The sequence below is a fragment of the Rhinichthys klamathensis genome, unplaced genomic scaffold (genome assembly GCF_029890125.1).
Source record: "Rhinichthys klamathensis goyatoka isolate OS25496 unplaced genomic scaffold, OSU_Roscu_1.1 h1tg000695l_1, whole genome shotgun sequence".
In the NCBI taxonomy this organism is placed as follows: domain Eukaryota; kingdom Metazoa; phylum Chordata; class Actinopteri; order Cypriniformes; family Leuciscidae; genus Rhinichthys; species Rhinichthys klamathensis.
This window is the reverse complement of record NW_026607121.1, coordinates 652,462-679,113: the sequence shown is the minus strand read 5'-3', so window position 1 is coordinate 679,113 and position 26,652 is coordinate 652,462. Positions and strand designations below refer to the sequence as shown.

The window sequence follows — 26,652 nt, the reverse complement described above, 5'->3', positions numbered from 1 at the left end:
TCTAGCACAGTGCGTACCAGTCGTTCAAACTCAAGATTGGCGGAGAAACAACCTAAACTGCCAATTTCTCGAGTGGCACCTGCTCACAAAACAAAGACGGGTAAAAGGAAAAAGACAGATGACGATAAACAAGCGAAAAAGAAAGAATTAGAGCCCATTGACTCGGTGTCAAAACTCTAGCCGCGTAACATGTAGATAAAATGTCACGCACACTGTGCAAAGCAACAATTGAAACCTGCTAATTCACTGGCTTGTCATGTTGCTGAAATAATGTTGTGGCGAGCAGGACGAGGCCGGTGGCGTGAGTGATAATGAACGACACCTGTGAGACGCACCAGTCTCGCATCTCTCACGGAGGAACGGAAGCATAAAGGAGGAGCGACGACAGTGGAGAGAGGAACAGGCTTGATTTTACATTGTGATTTTATGTTCTGTTTTGTGTGCCAGCAGTCGTCCGTGAGGGTCCCTACTAGTGAATGTGACATAACTGTTTATCCGCCGTCATCGGTGGCCCTGCTTACTAGCCTGCACGTTCACGGCAGGCTCCGCTGTGGGGGAGGAACTGTGAAGGGAGGGAGCAGCAGAGAGCAAGGGGGTGGGACCTGTAAGTTGTGCTTGTACAAATTTTCAGGCTAAGTCAATGTTTTCTCAAAACTCCCTACTGCAGCTTTAATAGGGAAAAATATAATTGACAGATTAATCGATTATCAAAATAATTGTTAGTTGCAGCTCTTATCATTACGAAGCTTACATCACTCTGCTGAACAAATTGCCTCATATCAGCTCTAAAAATCATACAGCAGGGGTGCAAACCTCAATTCCCAGAGTTTAGTTCCAACCCTGCTCAAACATGCATACCTGTAGTTTTCAAATAAGCCTGAAGAAGTTGAGCTGGATCAGGTGTGTTAACCAGCACAGCTTTTGTAGTCTTTACGGTAGTGGTTTAGTGGATGAGGAAACACACAGACCAATTGCATGCGAGTTAAGCCATCCCACGTGATACTGCTCAACCAATCAAGTCTGTGCATTCCAGGCGGTAAACATTGCGACTCTACAGTGCAGACAGATGAGAGAGCTAGAGGCAGATGAGAGAGCTAGGAGGCAAGTTACACATGAAAAGGTAGGAAAAAAAAACAAGATAGGGATACAAACGACTGAACCAGAGAAAATTGAGAAGAAAGACGAGTGAGAAAGAGTGAGAGAGAGAGTGAGAGAAACAGTCTAGTGAGACGGAGAAAGGGAGAGAAAAATAAGCTACAAATGGTGCTCTCCAAAAAAAGAAATGCGGACAGTGATAAAGCAAGAAGAAACCATGGCACTTAATAAAAGTGCCAATATGAAACACCTTAATGAGACAAAACAAAGGTTATGAACAAACATACCCACTCAAAACTGAAGTGAGATCACAGAAAATAAGTAGTCTCAGAGCCCAATATGACCAGTCCACCAGGATCCTGAGCCACACATTCACTGCCCAACAACATGCTCATGAGTGTTCCCTCAGAGTTGCTTGGATTTTGGGTCAACATAAAAAGACATTTACTGATGGAGGGGTTGTCAAAGAATGCATGAGTGCAGTAGCTGAAACTACTTGAGGGAAAACAAAAACAAGAGCTTTGTGATAAAATAAAGCAAATATATCATCTGCCACAAAGAAAAGTGACATTAACTCAGGACGTGCTAACCCAGCTAGATGAAGCCATGCATAAGGCATCATGTGTAGGCTTAGCTGTGGATGAGTCCACTGACATCTGACAATGCTCAGCTGTTAGTGCATGTCAGGTTTTTCAACAGACCAGAAAGCATTCTGTGAAGATATGTTAGGTGTCACTCCCCTTCAGACCAGTACAAGAGGAGAAGTCATCTACCTGGCCATTAAGGAGATGTAGAGGAATAGAGCCAAAACAAGTGGTTTCAATAACCACAGATGGAGCCCCTGCTATGATAGGGAGAGATAAAGGAGTTGTAGTACAACTGAAAGAGGACAATCCTGAGCTCATAGCTTACCATTGCATCATTCATCAATCAGTCCTTTGCACCATTCATCAATCAGTCCTTTGCACCTCCCTGTCAGATGAGCACGCTGAGGTGATGAATACAATGATGAAAACTACACATTTTCTCAGGGCATCCTCTTCTAACCAGCATCGTATGCTTAGGGAATTCCTCAGAGAAGTTGATGCCAATGCTGATGATCTTTTGCTGCAATGTGAGATGGCTCAGCAAAGGCAGGGTGTTAGGGCGCTTTTGGTCCATCAGGAGGGAAGTAGCATCTTTTTTGGCAGAGCTAAGAAGTCAAAAGGCAACACAGTTTTATCTCTTTTTAGAAAATGAGAAACAGATGGATAACGTGGACTGTTTGGTTGATATCACTTCACATCTGAATGAAATGAATTTGAAGCAACAGGGCAAGGACAATTCAATTTGTGAACTGATGACAGCTGTCTGCTCCTTTCAGAGGAAACTTGAGGTGTTCAAGGAAGACTGTGCACACTTCCCAGCAGTGCAGGAAAAGGTTCAGGGACAGAGAGATGTGTCTTTTGTTGACTTTGATAAGTTGATTGTAAACTTAAGCAAGCATTTTGACAGCTTCAGCTTTGGACAGCAGCTCATCATGTTCATTCAGAACCCATTTCTCATCACAGATGTCAAGGGGTTCTCAAAGGAAGTCACAGCACTTTAAATGGGTAAATGCTGGGCCTTTCCAGATGCAATTGGTTGATCTCCAAGCAGATGTGGCCCTGAAAGAGCAGTTTGTAATAACTGACGCTTCCACTTTCTGTTCTAAATGGTCCCCGAGACAGCTTTCCCAGGTCTGAGGAAAGTAGTCATTTACATCTTGACCATGTTTGGCTCCACATAGAACTGGGAGGCAGCTTTCTCCACAATGAACAATCAAAACTAAATATCGTTCCAGGCTTACCAATGAGCACCTCCACGTATACGAGAATGGCCCTGACTCCATTCAAGCCCAGGTTTAAAATCCTGGCAAGACAAGCTAGCGCTCAATTCTCTCACTGAGCAAAAAAGTGGGGGAGTGGGATATAAGAGGGGAAGGAAGTGATACTCAAACTTTTCAATTGTTAAAATGTGTTGAGATTTATTATCTGTAAAATTGGTTGAGACTGTTGAGTCAAGATGTGAAACAGAAAAGGGGAAATTCAAGCTTTTCCTCCCTTTATTTGTCTGAAGTTAAAGCTGCAGTCCGTAGCTTTTTTGGGGTTAAAAATGATCCAAAATACATATTTGAGAAAATACATAACCAGCCAGTGTTCAAAACTCTATGCTTGCCTTAGCTCGATTCAAAGCGGTAAGCTTGTAATAATGTTTTTAATTCCAGTGGTACTGGTGGATTTCCGCGGGAGATTCGAGCATGTCTTTGCGTCATTACGTCACATCTGTACACAAAGGAGGAGTCTCGGCTAGTAGGCTATATTGCGTGTGAGGATGTTGGAGGTGGAGATTTATAGCCTTTTCTCACTGCACTTGATATAATTAAACTTATCAATTTGATGGCGGATCCAGAAAGGTTCAAACGACGATCACCAGTGACAACAGATTCACCCGCTGTAAAATGCAAAAGACTTCGTTCGGACTTCGGAGTGGCTAACTTACAGAAAAAAAGAGACTGCAACCGGACCCATGCGAAAACAAGGATACATATCGGAAGGACATTACATGTAGTCACGCAATGCTGACATTGTTAACATTAACAATTTGAGAACAAAGTATAATTTGCACGGTTTTGCGTGATATGATAACTTATAAGCGATTGTTAGATTTAATCAGCGCGGTTTACTGCAATGTCAGAACCAGAACAAAGGTGGATGTTTCTTACTTGTTCAGATGACATTTTCCGGTGAAAATTATTATGTTGGTCATACTTCCAAAAAGAATAATCTGTGATTCTGAATGACAGTATCCACACCGACGCGGTGACTGACAGCCTCACAGTCTCCTCAAACATTGTGTTCCTCCGCGCTGTGAGGCGTCGAGGGTGTTGAAGTACAACTCACGTAAAGTTGATACTTCCGCGAATGACTGCAATTGCAGATTTCGAACAGAGATGGTGACAAAGAGGAAAAAACGCCAGACTGCAGCTTTAAGCACTTTAATGAGAGAACATATATGCATGACTGCAGATATGTATAATGTTCAGTTCTGTGTTACATGACAAATATTGTCAAAAAGTTTTTGAATTGTACTGAATTCATTTGATTTGACAGTCAGGCATTGATTACATGCAGATGTTGATAAAACTCCTTGGCTACTTAAATATATACATCACACTAAATAGTTAGACAATATGATCTTCCGGAGCTTTGCTTCAAGAAACTGGACCTCTTTAAATTTTAGTTGAATATCCCTGAACTAAACTATGTACATCATTTTTTTACCTTTTGTTTCATAATAGATTTGATTTATAGAATACTTTTGCTGATTTTTTAAGTGTTACATAAACAGGACAGGTACCATCTACACAATATACATAGAAGTAAAATGTAAAAACTTACATTTTTGGAAAATTTGGATTATCTACTCTTGGAAACAGTAGATAATCAGTTGTTTTAATTGTCATATTCGAATTCACCACACCAAAATACATAATAAATAGCACATTTTATCTCCGAAGTAGATGACTTCGAAGATAAAAATTGTAGACCAGTGTGCAGTTTAAGCATTTTGAGTGAACAGTAGAACAAAAAAAAAGTGCTATATAATTGCTTCATTCATTCTTTAATTTAATCAAGAATTTAAGCAGTGTGCTGAATTCTAGCGTACCTGCGGGGACTCGTAAGGCAGCGTCACACTATGCCTCTTGGTGTTTAGATCCTGGTGGTACTGTATTTTTTGACTACCCTCCACACGGATGAGATGACTACGGTGAGAAATACCTGAGAAGAGGAAAGGACAATCAATATAGAAAAAACGTCTCTGGTTACTTGCGTAACCTATGTTCTCTGAATAGGGAACGAGACGCTGCGGAAAGCGCAGTGGGATATCCTCTGGATGTGCCGATTGCCTGAAGCCCTTTAGAATCACGTCAATTCTTTGGCTGATGGCGCTCGCGCAAAGCTGGCTCCGCCCCGACGCTCTTACGTTGTAGCATGATGAACGCGCGCCATCCTCTCCTCAGATTTCTCTGCCGAAAAGAAAAACTGTCGGCAGCGCGAGGAGCTTGGCAGCGAACGCAGCGTCTCGTTCCCTATTCAGAGAACATAGGTTACGCAAGTAACCAGAGACGTTCTCTTTCATAGGTTCACTCAACGCTGGGGAAAGCGCAGTGGGAACGAAATACCAAACTCGTCAAGCTAAGCGCTGCCATAACTGGTACCAGACCAAATAATAATAACCATGATCAGTTCAAGCAGATAGAACCTGGGAACCTGGAGTCATGTCAAGATCTAAATTACAGAACCTCACAAAGGTGTGCGGAGAGGACCAACCTGCCGCCACACAAATGTCTTCCAAGAGGGCCCCTCTAAAGAGAGCTTGAGAGGAAGCCACACTTCTGGTGGAATGTGCCATGATGCTAAGAGGTGAAGGCAAACCACGCACCTCGTAAGCCAGCAAAATAGCGTCCGTTACCCAGTGGGAAATCCTCTGCTTTGATGCTGCAAGCCCGCGGCGGCCAGCACCAAAACATACCAAGAGCTGGTTTGATTTCCTCCAACCGCCTGAGCGATCTACATACAACTTCGAAGAACGGACCGGGCAGAGCAAGTTAAGTTTCCTTTCTTCCTCAGAGGCAAAAGGAGGAGGGTGGAAAGCGTTAAGGTTAACAACCTGAGAGCGGAACGCCGTGGAAAGAACCTTGGGTACATACCCCGACCTCGGCCTCAAGGTAACCCTAACCAGGCCAGGAGCGAAGTCCAAGCACGACTCACTAATAGAGAGAGCCTACAAATCCCCCATCCGCTTTAGTGAAGATAAAGCCAACAAAAGAGCAACCTTAAAGGGTCACTTCACCCATTTGCATTAAGGTTTGTATTGTTAGAAACCCAGTCATATATTATAATGATGGTGGAATTTTGCTTGTTTTTTTTCTGAGATGGGAGAAAAAAGGATTTAAGTGTTTTACTTCCGTCCTATCGTGACGTAAATATCGTCATTTTGCGTCACGATAGGACGGAAGATAAATTTCATTGCATATTAAGAAAACTACAGCCTTTAGCTCATTATTATTCAAGGGCGTGGGACCCACTCACCCCACCGGCCTATTACAGATCAGTGGGTGGGACTAAACCTGAAGAAACTAAACTTTTAATCCGCCATCTTGCTTGGAAGACAGCAAGCTAAGCTAACAAGCGCTCAAGGAGTTAGATTTACCATAATGCCTGAATTTACGACACACGATATGGAAGACGAGGATTTTGAAAATCTTTTGCTCGAAACTGATGTTCGTGGCTATTTATACGAGCCACAATATAGCGAAGAGCAGCTGAGGCTGATGGAGGAACAAGAGGCGGCGGCGTCGGCTGCGGCAGCGGCCGCCGCAGGAGACCAGCCCGGCGCAGACGAGAAGCCCGGACTGGCTCGAGCTGGGCGGACTGCTGGTGCCTACATGTCGTGCTCTCGGCTCTCGCTGTGCGCTACGGACACAGATAGAGTCCGTCTGCTGCAGAGAATTTCAACGATCGCAATATCACCTGGACGAAACCTCTGAATCAGACGAGCACACGGACGTTTGTGTTGTGATCCATCCAAGTTTCGCACCGCATATGTTCTGACTGAACATCCAGGTAACTTTATCATCATCATGCAATAATTCACCATATAGAAAGAAATACAAACGAGGAGTAATTCACTAATGAGTTTGCCAATGTAACGGGGTTCGTTGTTGTGGGAAGAATGAGGCGGGAACCGGCAAACATTTAAACATTTTAATAGTAAAATAAACAAATACAAAACAAAAATATAAGCGAGCAGCCCCTCACTGCTGGCCACACACAACAGAAACAAAACACAACATAAAATCAGGCCTGTTCCTCTCTCGATCTGCCCTGTCGTCGCTCCTCGTTTTATGCGTCCGCTCCTCGGTGAGAGACGCGAGAGAGACCGGTGCGTCACAGCTGTCGTTCATTATCACTCGCGCCACCGGCCTCGCGCTGTCCTATCACATCCCTCGCCCTCGTCCTGCTCGCCACAGCCAACTAACTAGAAATTTTGTGTGAAATGAATTTCTAACTCTGGTGGCAGCTAACGTTAGCCTTGTAGACGGAAAAGTGATTTCTCTGATGTTTGCGCTGTTCTGGATTAGTGGGAGTGGCTTGCGGAGCTGTGCAATGTGGTGCATTGTGGGAGTTGTTGTCTTGCATACAAATGCGCACTAAAGTTATTTTCTGTCTTTTCTCGGTCAAGAGGGCATCAAATTCAAAATTTCTTTTACATTTCGACTACATATATGACCCACTTTCAATAAAGATTAATGTTGAAATGGGTGAAGTGACCCTTTAAGAGTCAGAATCCGCTCAGGGGCTGACTCCAAGGGCTCGAAGGGAGCCTCTGTCAAACCCTCCAGGACGACTGACAGGTCCCACGAGGGAACACTAGGGAGGCGAGCCGGTTTCAGGCGGAACGGAACCTCTGATAGGCCAAACGTACAGCTTCCAAATGTCGGGGCGAGGATGCCATATCCTGCCCTGAAGCTGGGAAAGCAGGTCCTCCCTGACCGGGATCTCCCAGGGGGAGGATTCCAACAGAGGGTTCAGCTCCGAAAACCATGGCTGGGACGGCCAGAATGGGGCTACCAGAAGGAGGCGGACTCCGCTCTCCCTCACTCTTGACAGAACCGCCTGGATCAGCTTGATGGGCGGGAAGGCATAGAGTTTCTGCATCGGCCATGGGTGGGCGAATGCATCTATCCTCAACGGAGCTGGAGGGATCAGGGAGAACCAAAGCGGGCATTGGGACGACTCCTGAGATGCAAAGAGGTCCACTTCCGCTTTCCCGAACATCTCCCAGATCAGGGCCACCGTCTGGCGGTTCAACATCCATTCCCCAGACCTGAGCATCTGCCTCGACAGGAAATCTGCTGCGAGGTTCAGAATCCCTGGGACATGAACTGCTCTCAGAGAGAGGAATTTGTCCTGGGACCACAGGAGAAGGTGACGTGCATGCCTGTCTAGGGTACGCGATCGTGAACCCCCATCTGTTTACATGGGACACTACTGCCATATTGTCCATTCTGACAATGACATGGTGTCCTTCGAGGAAAGGGAGAAAGTGGCAAAGAGCCAGGAAGACAACCCTCAGTTCCAAGCTGTTTATGTGCCACGAGAGGGTCTCGCCAGTCCAAACCCCACACGCTGGCCTGCCCTCGAAAACCACTCCCCAGCCGGTCAGAGAGGCATCCGTCGTAACCATCTGGCGACGGAATATCGCACCCATACCGACTCCTTTCTGAAGGAAGAGGGGGTCCCGCCAGATTGACAGGGCGCGAAAGCAACTGCGCGACACCTTCAATAGGCGAAGGGCTGGCCCCGTGGGCCGAGCCCCTGAGAGCTTCATCCACCACAGAAAACGTCTCATGTAGAGTAGCCCTACAGGTAGCACAGGGGAGGCCGCGGCCATAAGGCCCAGAAGTCTGCGGCAGGTGCTCATGGAAACATGATGGCCTAGCGCAAAGCGGGACAGACATGTCACCAGACTGGAAATCCGTGCAGGAGCCAAACGGGCCTGCATAAGAACGGAGTCCATGCGTACCCCCAAGAAAACCGTGCTCTAAGCTGGAATAAGAACGCTCTTCTCCGTATTCAACCTCAAACCGAGAGACTGAATATGACGGAGGACAATGTCCCTGTGGTGAGTCACCAATGAAATCTCCTGCCGTAGTACAGAAGCCTGAGCGGCGCTGTCGACTACAGTAGGAAAGACCCCGTTGAAGCAGGGGGGGTTGCGACAAAACTGAAGCGTGTAGCCGAGCTGAACTGTGCGAAGGATCCAAGGCGATACCCCTGGTAAACGCTCCCATTCTTGAACGAAATGTGATAGAGGGAGAGGAGTGTTGCAGTGCAAGGGACATACCTGAGGTAGGGTGTCGCGCTGGTTCCCATGGGGAGGCGTGGTTGACAGTGGAGGAGAGCGCTTGGCGTCCTGACACGTACTGGGGGTACCACCGCCTGGATAGAAGTAACTGGGTCCGCCTGCTCCAGAGGAAAACAAACTGTGCCTCCGAGTAAGCGATTGGCGGGTGTAATGTGCACCGGGATCGAGGGGAGAAAGCAAGACGGAAAGCACTCCTTCCTCCTGCGCCGGACTGGGTGAAGAGAGTGAAACAGGACCTGCACTTCGAAACACACTGGGTGGCGAAGGTGACAGGGTTGGAGGAGGAGAGCCGGTTGGAGGAGGGCAGAAACGCTTGCACAGTCTGTCCCAACCTCGTAGATCTGGTGAGGCTCTCCTCCTTCTGACCTGCGGGTCAGGAACGGCTCGAGGAGGCTGGAGCGGTCGATTTGTTGGACCGCTTCAGCTGAAGGCGCTTGTGAGGGCGCTGGCGGGGAAACGGACGACTTCGGGCTCCCCAGACCGTAGTTGGTGGGGGGTGAGCCGGGTCACTCCTAGTAGGGAATTCAGCCCTATGAGCAGAGCGTTCTAGGGTTTGAGAAGGGGGAGGGTTGGAGTCTCTTGGCTCTCTAAACCTCCTGGGCATAAACTGCCTGAACGTGGCCGACTGAGACTTAGCGGCACGGAACTTCTCAACCACCATGTTGACCGCCTCCCCGAAAAGACCTGAGCGTCCAGGAGAAAACTCTTATCCTTGTCTCGGATCTCCGTGAGATTCAACCAGAGGTGGCGCTCTACGGCAACCGAGCCCACCATAGAGCGACCCACAGCCCGAACAGTGTGTTTGGTGACTCTTAGGGCCAGATCTGTGGCTTTGCGAAGCTCTTTGACAGCTTCGGGCGTCAGTCCCTCTCCATCCATGTCCTTCAAGACGTCCGCTTGGTAGGCTTGAAGGATGGCCATGGTATGCAGGGAGGAATAAGAGAGGAAGTAGTCCTACAAGCCTTGGAAGGAAGGAGGGGACGCGACTTCCAGGATGGTGCAGACGACGGGGCGAGGTGGTTAGCCAGCGTGTCCTCGACCGCTGGAATAGCGGAATAACCCTGCTCCACAAAACCCACAAGGTTGGTGAAGTCAGCGGCTGCCGCATTAGTTAGGCGTGCGGAGAAAGGCTGCTTCCAGGATCTGAAGATATCGTGATGCAGATCGCTGAAAAAGGACAGCTTTCTTTGCTCTGGCCTAGAATTAGGGCCACGTAGGAACCTTGTCGAGTTTGGACGATTGAGACTCGCGGGGCTCATCAGGCCAGAGAGCTTCTGTGTAGCGCGCGACAGCACGTCAATAAGCTCAGTGTAGTCCGGAGTAGGCCGCGCGTCCTGGCCGCTAGGCGGGATAATGTCATCAGTCAAAGCAGCCCCGAAATCCTCGGAGTCGGAAGCTGCAGTGTAAATCACGTCATTCAGACCGAAAGAAACCGATTTGCGGGCTCCCGGGCTGGGGCATAAATAATCATGCGCGAATTCAACCGCGCCACGTGCGTGCTCGGGAGAGGGAGGGAGAGAAAGGGCGAGGCCCATCTGCTCATACTCAATATCCTCGAGCTCAACATCCGAGCCCCAGGCCGAGGATCCACGAGAGGCGTCAGCAGTCTCGGGAGCGCGACGAGGGGGAACGAATGACTCCTTCTCAAAAACCGCGAGTCTAGAGCGGAGGGTTTTGAGAAGGAGACTGTCACAAAATTTACATTTTGACAATCCTAATACAGCCTCACGCGCATGCGAAAAACCCATACATTTAACACACTTACTGTGAGGGTCGTCGTTCGAAATAAAATGAACGCATGGTGGAGAGCAGCATCGATAATCCATGACACTTCACTGTAAGGAGAACAGAGTTCCACTTATACCAGTCGCTGAAGTGTCGAGACGAAAGCTGTAGTTGAATTTAGAATAATTCGGGCTCAGAAAAACCGAACGAAGGGCAAGATGTGACCGCTTCGTGAAGGCAGAGAAATCTGAGGAGAGGATGGCGCACGCACGTTCATCATGCAACGACGTAAGAGCGTCGGGGCGGAGCCAGCTTTGCGCGAGCGCCATCAGCCAAAGAATTGGCGTGATTCTATAGGGCTTCAGGCAATCGGCATATCCAGAGGATATCCCACTGCGCTTTCCGCAGTGTTGAGTGAACCTATGAAAGAGAACTGAATACTGACTGGCATTGCTGACTTTCTAATATCAACTTGTATTATACAATATAATAATTTGGATTTGTTCTAACAAATTCATAAGACTTTCTAATTTAAATTTATTTATTTTAAAATTCCTTTTTAGGCAAAGTAACACAATCATTAATGGGGTGACCAGTGTGCAGATTCTTAAACATTTGATTCACCCTAATATTCAGTATTTAGTTTAATCCCGGTCCAGTGAGGCCAACAACAGCTCTTACATCATCTTATCACATCATTTGCAATTCAGAACACACATGCTCATGCAACATTCTATAAGACTGGTTTGACATTATTTTTTTTTTTTTTCTTTCTTCATCTTTTGGCTCTTCCTTAACCCTCTGGGGACCAGAAACGCGCCGGCGCGTTTTGCTCGTTTTTTTTCACATAGCAGAAAAATAGACTTAAAGTACTACCATAATTTCTGTTCATATAGAGTTAAGAAATATGAGAAAATAATCTGTTAAATGTCTACTTTTTTATGTGCCCACATACAATCGAAATAAAATATTGTGCTTTTGTAAAATAAAGAAAATAAACAGGGTGTGCGTTCTGCCTCTCCGTCACCGTGAACTTTTTTTCTGGAGCACGTCTCTAATCTTCAACACAACTCAGCTAATACTATTCACCCAGCCATAAGCAACATATCTTTTAAATCATTTGAGTTTGTACTTTTAAATGATCCGATTCAAAACTAAAATAAATATTCTCCGTTTATGTCATCTATATAAAAAGAGAGACGTGTCAGCCGTTCTAATTATCTTTCTCTCAGCTCATTATCTCTGGTAATGTGACACGTCCACGGAGAGCACGCGCTATTCAAACGCAAATATGTGAAGCAACACATTGAGACGCGTTAACGCCCATAAACTCTGAGAACACTATATTTTTTAGTCAGATTAATCTACTGTCGTCTTGCGCGGCTATATGAGGAACAATCCTGGGACATTTACCACAGAACAAGTGCTGGTTTATTTTCACTTCGAGGATGAGCAACAGATCAGCTGAGAAGTAAGTGTTTTATGCAAGTGCTTTGTTCTAATCGCGATATAGAATAACGTTAGTTATTGGAAAAATGGAAATGGAAAAATAGCATACTGTTTAAATGTGAATCATGTTTGTGAGTGAGTGAGTGAGTGAGTGAGTGAGTGAGTGAATGAATGAACACACAGATACGCACTGTTACAGACTAAATAAAAGACAACATTTCGACTAGTTTTGGATAAAGTTTTTACTCTAAAATAGACATCAAATAAGCTTTTGTTAGGAGTTTCTGCTCATATGTTAAATATATAGTATGTTTTGTCAATAAACTAATCAACTAAGATGTTAAAGTGTTTGTTCCAATGCAAGCTACATCAAAATAATGAATCCTCAACTTTGAAATATGTATGATCAAACTAAGACATTTATGGAAAAAGACAATTTTCTTTTCAAGATGTTTCCAACTCTAACTTTGAACTGAAATAAAACCATGTCTATATGGTGAAGGGTGTGTGATAGAAGTGTCCAGACGTATGCACCCTGTATTTTAAAGAAGAACATTTAATTATTTGCGATACATTATTCATTCACAAAGAATTCAAGGACATTATTCATGTCCCTAAAGGTTGGAGTTTTCCTCATTTTTTTAATTAAGGCATTAAGATTTTTTATTCCTCTTTTTAGTCAACTTTAGCATGGGTGTGTTCACTTATTCTAAGCAGTGTGTGTGTTGTAAATAAATCCAAACAATCTAAAAGGCATTCTTTTTTAAATCTCCTCATTCTTTGTGCAAGGCTCCTCTAATGATATGGCCTGATAGCACCTAATAGGGCCATTATGGGAGGGTCTTTGTCTTTCTGAGGTGTGGAATGCCACACATATTAATGAGAGATCACGCCTCCTCGCATAAAGCTTTCTCAAACAAAACACGTCATTAAAAATGTAAAATACTTTATTGACTTATCTGAATGAGTAGTCAGGATGATTCTCACATAGTTTTGGAGCAAATATTCTAGACTATGTGATACAATTTTCAAAAGTCTTGTGAAGAAATAATCAATATGTGTTTTGTGGCCTTATTTCAGAAACTTTTATTTTTAAGTTTTTCAATAACCATGCATAAATAATATTCTCTCAATATTCCCCGTTTGTGCTATATAGAGTGAATTTACACCTTTGCCATTAACATGTATATAAATAACTGAAAAAAGCACAAATGTCAGTGCATGTCAAAACATCCCAAGAGCCCCAAAAACACTCTGGTCCCCAGAGGGTTAAACAGCCTTTTTTTTAGCCATTTGAGAAGCTTGCTAACTTTTAAACATTACATGTTTGTAGTTTTATGGTTATACTTTCCAAATAGTGTGATGCATACTTTAAAACATTAATGATGCTGCCCTCTTGCCAACCAAACTTCCATTGCAACTTATGCATTTGTAGTGTATATGCATTTCTAAAACTCACAAATTCAGCTGTATTTAAAACATACAAACCTTCGTTATTCTCAGCAACACTCTGGTGGTGTGGGCAGCGGATTACCACCTCAGAAACATGCTCCGATTTCTTATAAATTGCTGTGGCTCTCAGCATGGCACCATTAGGTGGTTCTCTGCCCACCAGCACATCCACAGGACATGTTTTTGCAAGCTGACAGTACAGCTTATTCAGTAGCTGAGAATACTGTGGGAAAGATAGGTAGAGGGTTACAGCAAGACAAATCTCACCTTTTTGCCAATATAGTATTATCTGTTGGGAATGACATAGTAAATTTGAAATTTGATCAGAAAAAAAAGACCAGGGGAGAATTTTTTTCTTTCTTCCAATGAATATGTATAAAAAAAAACACCTTTTCCTCCCACTCGTTTTACCTTAGAAAGCCAAAAGTTTAAAATGCTAGCTTTACATTCAGACATGCAATTTGGACAACATTTTACCTAATCTATGCAATGTGCTCAGCTTTGCGCAAATTAGTCTTACAGACTCGTAAGTAGGATTGGAGGGGGGGTTTGTTAGGACTTCATCGGCATGACAGGCACAGGGCAGAGCATTTCTCTCTATCAGGCCATGCTTTAACCTTTTTCTTGCCAATACACATGGTAGGGGTGTTCCGATTGATCGACTACCGATCGCTATCAGACGATAATCACTTCTAATGACTGGATCGACGATATCTCAATTTGTCGATCTCATGCTGACGACGCATAAAGACGTGCGTCTGCTGTGAGGTATGGCATGACATGCTCCAGCGGTTTCTGTCTGGCGTGGGCAAAATTATAATCCTGAATGTGAGGTACAGTTCATATTTATTTATTAAATAAAGTCATCTGAAAACTTTTTGTGAGACGTAGTTTCACAAACAGTGTGAGCTGATCACTGCATGCTCTCTCTCTTTCCATTTCAAAATACGTAAATGGCTTCACATCATCAGATCGAATCTGCACTATAACCGAGCTGCACAGTTGACGGAATGGTCACTTGTACAATCGAGGCAGTCGCATCGTTACTAAAGATTATGATTTCTATTTAAAATCACCCACAAGAGTCACCTAAGGGAGGGATTCACCACATTTTCCAAAATGAAATTCAGGCCCTGAATTAATGTCTGTAAAAATCCTGATTAAAACATCCCTATAAATAATTATACACGAAAAAAGTAGATTTCAAATAGATCGGTATCAGCTTCCTGTGATCAATGACCGGCTCCAAAAATCCTGATTGGAGCATCCTTAATGCATGGTACAGCCTTTAGAACAAGCCCACTCATGTTGTGTTTCAAGTGTCATCCTCAGACATCAGGGGCAGCAAAATGCTCACTTGATCTGCACTCTCACTTCAAGTAAACTAAGGGCAAGCTTACACTACAGGACTGCAAGACCACCTGAATTGCTGTGGTGCGCACACTACACAACAAGGTTTCTTGTCATCTGTTGTCTTGTCAGAGCACCAAAATGAGAACAGATCCAGAGGTTGGACCTTGCAAGACCTTGGAATTATGTGTGCGACAGCAAAATCCAGCCAAAAGTTGTGTAGTGTGAGCTAGGGCTGCATGATATATAGTTTTAGCATAGATATTGGGATGTACGCATCCACGATAGTAAAAACGCAAGATGTGTGATGTCAAGTATAGGGATCGTAGTTGATCTGTGTGGGCCAGCTGCCCCCCGATTCGGAGCGCATGTGATTCACGATTAATTGAATTAACTTCCTTCCCTTTACACATTCTTCTCTTCACTCAGAAAGATCGGTTTAAAAACAACGGATGATCAGTGCCGATTATATATCCTGTCAATCAAAAGAGTGTGATTGACCGACATAAAACATGACCGACAGCAACTCACACTATGTGTGAAGAAAACCTCTCGTGTTGAGTTAGTTAAGGCAAGTTAATGCGCATTAACAGCAACATAAAAGAAGGCTCTATTTGACCCTATGAATCACCCTTAATTCAAGCAGTTTTTCCCCTATACTAAATATTATTTGTAGCGCACCTATCACCCAATAATCGCAAATAGCTCTGTGCTTTGTTACTTGATAAAATGGACAGAATTTGAAAGATGACACTTTTTTTATATGAAATTCAAACAATAAAATGGCGTTTTGACGCTCTTAAATGTGATCTGATAGATTGCTGTAGCGCCTCAGTTCAAGCAGCAGCGAGAGTCTATTCTCCCACTTTAATACAAATTATTTCTAGAAAAACATGCATGAATATCAGAAAGTAACTTAAAAGTTACAGTACAACTTACCAAAATCCATATCATGTCTCATGTAATCACTCAGTGTTTCAACCGTGGAAAGATGTCAATAAAACTTGAAACTTGCTTGTGAACAATATCACTTAATGTTGCATTTACCTCAGGAAAGTCATCCGTTTGTTAGTTAGCTTTAAAAAAAAAAAACTAGAGAGGAGCTTATTTACTGCTAATTATATATGCATGTTTGAATAAATTTGCCATGAAGACAAGTGCTTATGTACAGTTGTATACAAACATTTCAGCTTTTATTTGAATGTAAATATTATATTTAGAAATAAATAGCAGATGAATATAATAGCTCTGTTGTTAATTTTAACCTCTAATATTATAGAGTTCCAATGAGAGGGTTCTCTGTATAGTTTGCAGAATTATTTGGGAGAGATTTTTTTAACCATAAGAAAAAAACTATCGGCATTGGCTGAGAAATTTCATATTGGTCCATCTCTAATAAAAATTATATTGTTCTATGTCAATGCAAGTGAATTAACAGTCATGTTTGGTATCATTTAAAATGTCACTGTGGAGATGAGACCATTGTACCAGTCGCACTGAGGTAAACCAAAAGGTAATAAAGGTTTGTACTTTGCTTACTGTGGTGGCCCTGTGCCCCTTTCTCAGGGTCCTCCATCCAAACTACAAGGTGCGATGCGAACTTCCTAGGTCTCCCTAGTCAATGCAAATTCCTATTGTAAGTTCATGCCCCACATTGGGGAATGTTTTGTCTTGGTCTGGGCATTTAAAGAAATGCTGAAAAAGGCTTGGGCGATTTGTAGTCAGCTAAGCCCGTAATGCTGAACATCCTTGGACACTCAGCATTATGTATCTATCTATAAATTACAGGAACGTCTGTCTGTCTGTTAATCGCATATCTCATGAACCGTAAGTCCGATGGATTTCAGACTTGACAAGTGTCTTGCTACGGGCACGAGTAAGTGCAGTGCCAAGTTTAACGTTGTTTGGATTAGAAATGCAAAAGATATCGTTAAATATATCGGTAAAAGCAGCACACATTGAAGTTGTGGTTTAAAAATAAACATTCTGACATTAGATAGGGTTGTGGTTTAAAAATTGTGGTTTAAAAATAAACATTCTGTCAGCTAAACATTAAGGCTTAATCCCAATTCACCCCTTGGCCCTACCCCTTGTTTTCGAGTGTACCCCTTGGCCCTTAAAACAGAGTTACAAGGGCCAAGGGGTTGAAATATTCCCCTACGAAATGGAACAACCCTTCATGAACCCGATACGTCATCAGTCGTCGGTGATGGCTCTGCCGTTACGGAGTTTTTAAAGGATTTCTCCATGACAACGACTGACAATCAGCGCAGCTGCTCTTAACTTTGAGGAAACATGATGCTTATAACGTTCTTTCCTCGAAACGTATGTCTTTTCTGTTTCGGAAAGGTAATTTATTATACAATTTCTTAATTTAAATGACTATATCATTATTATAAGAGTAAATAAAGTGCACGGTGGTGTCATCTGGCGCTAAATTTAAATGTTTAACCGTTTGTGAAGCCATCTCGCCGGTGATTCGCGATGTATTCTGCGAACTTTCTCGTAGCCCTCCGTTTGGAGTGTGCCTCTGAAAAATCTCCGTTTCGAGGGCTATGTAGCCCTACCCCTTAGCCCTACCCCTCGATCTAAACAAGAATCGGGACACCCTACCCCTTGGAGTGAACGCGCAAAACGGAGGGGTAGGGCCAAGGGGTAGGGGCAAGGGGTGAATTGGGATTGAGCCTTAGTCAGCTACACTGTTTACTTCTGAATATTGTAGTTATTCAGATGTAGTTAGTTGTCAGTAGTTAGTTATAGGCTATGTAGTTCAATTTTCCATATTTATTGTATGTCATTATGTCAGTATCAATATTTGCTTTCTACCATGCACAAATAAAAATATCACTGAACTTTTGCTGTGTAATTGTAACAATGAGCACTCAAACACACCAAACCAACAATTACTAAAAACACACAAAAACTGATTTTGCACATATATACTGTCAAATCGATTAATCTCGATTAAAAAAATATACAGCACACGTATAATATACAGTATATATAAATATAATATATAAACAGACACACATACATCTATCTATAAATTACAGAAATGTCTGTCTGTGTGTCTGTTATTCGCATATCTCGGTAAAAGAAGCACAGATTGAAGATGTTTAGATGAGGTTTAGAAGGTTGTGGTTTAAAAATAAACATTCTGACATTAGAGAGTTGTGGTTTAAAAATATCTTAATATTATATTTTATTATGGTGCGCTTAACATTATTGCTACTGTGTAATAGTAGCCTATGCTATTCACAAACTAAACATAAAAGACGCCTTTCAATGTATCTAATTGTAATCTGCACAATGACAACAAAGTTGACACTAATGTAAATCTAATCTAATCTAAACTCCTGCTACCTGTACACCCAAATACATGTCACCTAATATCACCATTATAAATTGTTTTGCAACCATGTAGTTCAATTTTCCATATTTATTGTATGTCAGTATCAGTATTTGCTTTCTACCATGCACAAATAAAAATGTCACTGAACTTTTGCTGTGTAATTGTAACAATAAGCACTCAAACACACCAAACCAACAATTACTAAAAACACTCACAAAAACTGATTTTGAACGGGCATATCTCGCGAACCGTTAGTCCGATGGATTTCAAACTTGACAGGTGGCTCACACTGCACACTGAGTGGCCACTGCCCCTCTCACACTGCACACTGAGTGGCCACTCCCAATCGATTTTCGATTCCCAACCATAGTTATAATGCTACTCTGTGTGTTCGCTCGGTGGCTACTATGAGACACTTGTGGCACACTCCAGTGAGCTAGATCGATATTAGGCATGGTAAATATGGTACTCGCTGTAAATCAAGAAAACGAGATTTAAAAAAAAAAAAAAACTGTTGAGCTGTATAACAATGATTCGTTTTCTGTCAATGAATGCATCCAAACAGTTGCTCACCTGTCTAATAAAACACATAATATATTAAAGCGTCTTTGGTGTTTCCATTGTTTCGCCAAAATAAAAATCGAGGGTAACGCGGGAATGTCATTGATAGCGAACGCACGGACACGGTCCGTGTCCTGGTTAAAACTGCTTATTTCTCTGGATTTCTCTCCAAACAAAATATATAACATTGTTCTAGTGGTTTTTGGATATTTTGATAAAAAAAAATCTTACATAGTGTGCCTTTAAGTACATCTGAAAAGTCATCAAAAATACACTCACCTAAAGGATTATTAGGAACACCATACTAATACTGTGTTTGACCCCCTTTCGCCTTCAGAACTGCCTTAATTCTACGTGGCATTGATTCAACAAGGTGCTGAAAGCATTCTTTAGAAATGTTGGCCCATATTGATAGGATAGCATCTTGCAGTTGATGGAGATTTGTGGGATGCACATCCAGGGCACGAAGCTCCCGTTCCACCACATCCCAAAGATACTCTATTGGGTTGAGATCTGGTGACTGTGGGGCCCATTTTAGTACAGTGAACTCATTGTCATGTTCAAGAAACAAATTTGAAATGATTCGAGCTTTGTGACATGGTGCATTATCCTGCTGGAAGTAGCCATCAGAGGATGGGTTCATGGTGGCCATAAAGGGATGGACATGGTCAGAAACAATGCTCAGGTAGGCCGTGTCATTTAAACGATGCCCAATTGGCACTAAGGTGCCTAAAGTGTGCCAAGAAAACATCCCCCACACCATTACACCACAACCACCAGCCTGCACAGTGGTAACAAGGCATGATGGATCCATGTTCTCATTCTGTTTACGCCAAATTTGTCTGCGTAGTTTCCTTGTGTCTGTATTAGTGTTTTTTTGTTTTCTTTTGCTAAACGGGTTACCTGATTTTGGAATAATTTTCATCCTGTGTCTCAGGATTTTCATCCTGTGTCTCAGAACTATGTTTACAAACTCTATCGTAAACAGTAAACAATAATATAGCCCACTTTATCAACGAAACAAGCTGGTCTGGCTACAATAACAACATGAGGCTACCAGTTTACCTGCTGCTCGCAGTGCTCGCTTGTGTGTTGAGCTCACGGACTGTAAATACTCTGGGATTATCTGGCGATGGATTGTTTGCTTCTTCCCGAATTGTTCTTCCAAATTCTGTGACTATGCTGTTTGATGCCGATGGCTTTACATCAGTCCTTATGGCTTCATCGGTCTGCACCCTGCATGGGTATGGACTTTTCAATTGGGCAGAAGTACGGCGGTTCCAGTTTAACTCCTGCAGGCGCAATCATCGAGTCGGCAACAGCCGCCCGGCCAGATCAGTTTGGATTATTCTACTCCTGTTTCTTTCAGGTAATGTCCATCCAAACCCAGGCCCAAAACTGCTTGAGCTTCTGAGCCCTGACGATTTAAAGGATAGCAGTGGCTTGCGTTTTATTCATGTCAACGTGCGCAGCCTGATTAATAAAACCGATGCTATTCGTCTGTGGGCTAAACTGACAGAAAGTGACATAATCGTCTTGTCAGAAACATGGCTCAAACCATCAATCACGAGCAATATGATTCATATTGAAGGGTATAATCTCTTTAGGACGGATCGTTTGGGTAAAAGGAGGGGGAGTAGCCATATATGTTAAGGCATCGTTGGAATGTTGTTCCATTGAATCAATAACAAAGCCAAAATTCTTCGAATTATGTGCCATTAAATTAAAGGGGGGGTGAAATGCTATTTCATGCATAGTGAGTTTTTTACACTGTTAAAGAGTTGGATTCCCATGCTAAACATGGACAAAGTTTCAAAAATTAAGTTGTACATTTGATTGAGTATTTCTGTTCTCAAAATACTCCTTCCTGGTTGTCACAAGTTTCGGTAAGTTTTTTTCGAGTATGGGCGCGTATGACGTCAGATGCGCCGGAATTTCCTTATACGGTCCTAAGGGCACTTCTCTCGGAAGGGCGCGCGCGCAGCTGTAGAGCGATAGCCGTAACCTATGCCCATCAAAGCGCTGTGCATCGGCTGCGCTCGAATATGTCACCAAATAAGTGTGTTTTCGGTTGCCAAGGCAAGACAACACTGCACAGATTCCCAAAGAATCAAGCGTTAAGGGACCAGTGGATGGAGTTTGTTTTTCCAGAACATCAACACAGTTGTGCAAGGGTTCTTGTTTGTTCCATGCATTTCGAGGATGATTTTTTTATAAACAAGGCCCAGTTCGAAGCCGGATTTGCTAATCGTTTAGTTCTCAAGGATGGAGCAGTCCCAACACTAGGTTAACGGTCTTGCATTGGAACCGCAGGTGGTGAGTAGAACTGCTTCAAATATCTCTGTGTCTATCGGCGTGTAACGTTAACTTAGGCTAAACAACATGATCACGAATAGTTAATGTATGGAGCATGCGATGTATGTTGTGTGTTTGTTTAAATACATTTGTTTAGGTGGCTACTGTAGGTGTCTGTTTGTTTATTGTAAAACCAAATCATGTCTTCATAAACCACGAGTAGACACAAATGTTCTAAAACTTCGCGCGCTCGTGATTATTTAGCTCCGCCCAAACGGCACGCATCCACCCGCTCGGCTTTTTCCGGAAAGACTCGGTACAGCCTATCTTTCTTTTATAAATATAATAAAACTAAAGACTTTTTGGAGATATGATGTATGCAATATTACTCTATAGGTACTCAAGATTAACATGAGATTGACTGAAACTGAGTGTTTCACCCCCCCCTTTAAATCTCCCAAATGGCGCTTTTCTGACTGTGGTAGGATGTTACCGGCCACCCTCGGCTGCAGCTGGAGCAACTGCTCTACTGTCTGACTTTTTGCATAAACTGTCAAATGAGTATATTCTCCTAGGAGATCTGAACTGGGACTGGCTATCACCTTCATCAGCGTTAAGAGACATATGTGATGCTTTACATTTGACGCAACTAGTACAGTCACCTACACGTCTAAATCAAAAAAGAATGGACAAATCGACATTAATTGACATAATTCTGTCTAATGCTCCACATAAGTATTCGGCTACTGGAGTTTTCTGTAATGATATCAGTGATCACTGTATGGTTGTGTGTGTTAGAAACTGCAAATTGACTAAAACTAAACCACGGTATATTTTTAAACGAAATTATAAATGTTTTAATGAGCAAGCTTTTCTTCATGAAATCTATCAGAGTGATTAAACTTAGTTTGTGATATGGATGATGTTGAGCTGGCCTGGAATTATTTTAAAAATACTTTTTTAGCTATAGTTGAAAAACATGCCCCTATCAGAAGATACAGAGTGAGGGGTAGAGACAATCCTTGGTTTAATGACTCTACTGCAACAGCTATTAGAGAACGGAATAAAGCATGGATTAAAGCAAAAGTAAATAATGATAAATGCTGGGTAAATTATAGGGTATTAAGAAACAAATGCACAAGACTAATAAAAAGTACAAAAAGTGAATATTATCTGAATTTATTAAATGAAAACCTTAATGACCCCAAACATTTTTGGAAAGTAATTAAATCTTCTTCGGGAGACGTACCCCCTCCAACTATTCCAGAAGTTATGATAGCAAGTCAGGGTGAAGTAAGGGGTAAACAAAATATAGTAGATACATTCAACGAGCATTTTATTAATGCAGGAATAGATACTCAGTCAAAATTCCCAACCAACCCCACAGATAGTGTAACTTCTATCACAAACTTGTCTAATGTAAATTTGAATTATTTTAACTTTACTTCAATATCTGTCTCTGAAGTGCAAAAGGCTCTGTTAGGCCTGGACTGTAAAAAGTCTGCTGGGCCAGACCAGATTGAGCCATTTTTTCTCAAAACTGCTGCAAATTTGATTGCTAAACCCATCTCTTCCATTTTTAATCTTAGTTTATGCAGTGGTTCTATCCCCAAATCATGGAAATCTGCATTTGTCCTCCCACTATTAAAAAGTGGAGACCCATCGGCCTTAGATAATTATCGGCCAATTTCCAGATTATCTGTCTTGTCTAAACTATTTGAGTCTCTTATAAATGAGCAAATAAAACATTTTTTAGCTGATAACAGTATTTTAAGTTCCACTCAGTCTGGTTTCCGGAAAGGACACAGTACAATTACGGCTGTAACCTCTGTTACAAATGATATTGTCAATGCTTTAGATGCCAAAAAGTCTTGTGCTGCTCTATTCATTGACTTATCTAAAGCTTTTGACACCGTTGATCATAATCTCCTTATGCAAAGATTGCAAAACATAGGTTTTAGTAGCACTGTGCTAAACTGGTTTTCTGATTACCTGAGTGGTAGAACACAGTGTGTGACACTAGATAACTGTACCTCATCATTGCTAGAAGTAAAAATGGGTGTCCCCCAAGGATCAGTTTTGGGTCCTATTTTATTTTCTATTTATATAAATAATTTAGGTGTAGGTCTGAATCAAACAAAGGCTCATTTTTACGCAGATGACACTATTTTGTACACCTCTGCTACATCATTGAAGGAAGCAATTTATCATTTACAGTCTGCCTTTAGTCAGGTACAAAAATCTTTGGTAGGATTAAAGTTGGTATTAAATGCTAAAAAAACTAAATTAATGGTCTTTACACGTTCACATTCTCCTATGGATTTCACTATTTTAACACAAATTGGTACTCCAATAGAGAGAGTGACTTCTTACAAATACCTAGGTATTTGGATTGATGATAAATTGTCTTTTGGGGTCCATATTGAGAGCCTTTTAAAAAAACTCAGACCTAAGTTAGGTTTTTATTTTAGATTAAAGAGGTGCTTTCCTTATTCAGCAAGGAAAAGGTTGGTGCAGAGTTCATTCTTAACAGTTTTGGATTACGGTGATTTAATTTATATGCACTCTACCTCATTTTTATTAAAAAAACTAGATGCATTATATCACTCTGCCTTACGTTTCATTACAGATGCAACAGCTAGGACTCACCATTGCACTCTGTATGAAACTGTACAATGGCCCTCCCTCTCTCTCAGAAGAAAATTTCATCTATTGATTTTTATTGGCAAAGCACTAATGGGTAAATTACCCATTTACATTTCAAATTTACTTACTTACCAAAACAGTATTTACAGAACAAGGTCGTCAAAAAAAAATATTATTAATTATTCCATCAACAAAAACAGAATTTGGTAAAAAAAGCTTTTTCATCATATGCACCAAATGTCTGGAACGAACTCCAAAACACCTTAAATTTAGAATCACTTCCATCTATTCATATTTTTAAAAACCTTTTAAAGTCAACTTTGACTGAACGGTGTAATTGTTTTTAACTAGGTACCCTTTAAATTATATGTTTGTATTTACTTAAGTTAAACAAAATGTCTTGTTTGTATATGTATAGTCTATGTATAGAGATTTGTTGTGTAGTATGTAATTTTTTTTTCTGTTTCATGTAGTATGAATGTTTTTTTTTTCTTTGCAACTTTTTGGCCGCCTATCTTGGCCAGGACTCCCTGGGAGAAGAGTTACTGTAACTCAATGGGACTATTCCTGGTTAAATAAAAAAAAATCCCTCCTGGGATGGTGCTGCTCTTCTTTCTAGAAATATGGCATATAGTCTTAAGAGCCCAAACTTGACAATCTGGGGCTCAGGTCAGGAAGCAGACAGACTGGCTAAACCGACCGTCTGTCAGCTGTCTCACGTCAAGTCAAGTCAAGTCATCTTCATTTATATAGCGCTTTTAACAATGAATTGTTTCAAAGCAGCTTTACAGAGATAAACATATAATTTAAGGTAACAGATTGTTTTGGCGTTATAGCGGTTCTTGAATAATGTTATTTCCAGCTAAAGTTAACTTTGATTGATTCACCTCCATCGAAATGATCAGACTTTAAACGCGAACCTGTGATTAACGCTGACGGCGTTCACATGCTCATTCAGAATTCTATAGTTATGTGCTTTCTAAAACATGTGCGCAGGTTTGTAACCCATACAACCCAGCCCAAACAAACCACTCTTCCCGCCCACAAATTTTGACACAGAACCCCGTTTTATTTAATCACTTCGGGGCACGCGAGCCGGAACTCACAGCGCGTCACTGAGGTCAGATAAATCCCATCACATAGAGACTCTTTCACCTGGATATTATCGTATAGAGACTGTGTCTGTTCCCCGATCTAGGAAATACAAAAAACTCCCAAACCCATTTAAGAGTAAAAATTTGATTGAGGTTCAACAAGTAAAAAATGAATATAATGCAGATGAACAAATGATTAAGCTCGAGTTGCTGAATATTCAATTGACAACAGAACCGGAAGAGAATACAATGCTGAATAAAGTCGTAGTTTGTTATTTTTGGACCAAAATGTATTTTCGATGCTACAAAACATTCTAACTAACCCACTGATGTCACATGGACTACTTTGATGATGTCTTTATTTCCTTTCTGGACAAGGACAGTATATCGTACATACATTTTCAATGGAGGGACAGAAAGCTCTCTGACTAAATCTAAAATATCTTAAACTGTGTTCCGAAGATGAACGGAGGTCTTACGGGCTTGGAACGACATGAGGGTGAGTCATTAATGACATAATTTTCATTTTTTGGGTGAACTAACCCTTTAAATGAGTCCACCCCCCAAGATTACTACTATAAACACAAGGCTCGTTTAAAAGGAAATGGGGGAGGTATTGCTGTAATTTATAACAATATCTTCAGTATTACTCAGAAATCTAGTTTCAAATATAATTAATTTGAAGTGATGGTGCTTTCTTTAACGTTATGTAGAGGAAGTGATAAATCCCGTTCGACTTTTTGATAAATCCCATTTGAAAAGATTTTATCAAAGAATTTGCTGATTTTCTATCAGAGTTAGTACTGGCTGCAGATAAAGTCCTAATTGTTGGTGATTTTAATATCCATGTAGATAATGAAAAAGATCCATTGGGATTGGCATTTGAAGACATTCTGAACTCTATTGGAGTTAGACAAAACGTGTCAGGACCTACTCATTGTCGTAATCATACTTTAGATCTAATATTATCACAAGGAATAAATATTAATGCCGTTGAAATTCCGCAGCAGAGCGATGACATCTCAGATCATTATTTAATCTCATGTGTTCTTGATCTAGCCAAGGCTGTAAAGCCGACTCCGTGTTACATAAATGGTAGAACTCTCACTTTTCACGAAACGCACCAATTCACAAAATTAACGGAATGCATAGCTGATATAAAAATTTGGATGACTAGAAATTTCCTACTACTAAATTCTGAAAAAAAAAACAGATTCTAATTATTGGCCAAAAAACATCCTCACTTAACCTAGAATACTGTCTAACAATTGATGGCTGCTCTGTCAAGTCTTCGTCATCGGTTAGGAACCTGGGTGTGCTCTGATACCAATCTTTCATTTGAAAGTCACGTTTCTAGCATCTGTAAAACCGCATTCTTCCATCTTAAAAATATATCTAAAAATTACGACATATGCTTTCAATGAAAAATGCAAAACAGTTAGTTCATGCATTCATGACCTCAAGGCTAGATTATTGTAATGCTCTACTGGGTTGTTGCCCTGCACGCTTAATAAACAAACTACAGCTGGTCCAAAACGCAGCAGCTAGAGTTCTTACTAGAACCAGGAAGTATGACCATATTAGCCCGGATCTATCAACACTGCATTGGCTCCCTATTAAACAGCGTATACATTTTTAAATATTGCCGTCTACTTACAAAGCACTAAATGGTTTAGCTCC

The 26,652-nt window shown here is 41.8% G+C and overlaps 1 protein-coding gene across 1 annotated transcript in view; it reads right to left on the bottom strand.

Moving 5' to 3' along the window:
* LOC130076855 (cellular tumor antigen p53-like) overlaps positions 1 to 26,652 on the bottom strand; it is a 37,454-nt gene that overhangs the window by 5,475 nt on the left and 5,327 nt on the right. The window contains exons 4-5 of the mRNA XM_056242127.1: positions 13,711 to 13,897; positions 4,783 to 4,895 (exon numbers count right to left, since the gene is read on the bottom strand). Coding sequence (XP_056098102.1) covers positions 4,783 to 4,895; positions 13,711 to 13,897 — 300 coding nt within the window. The remainder of the gene's footprint in view (positions 1 to 4,782; positions 4,896 to 13,710; positions 13,898 to 26,652) is intronic.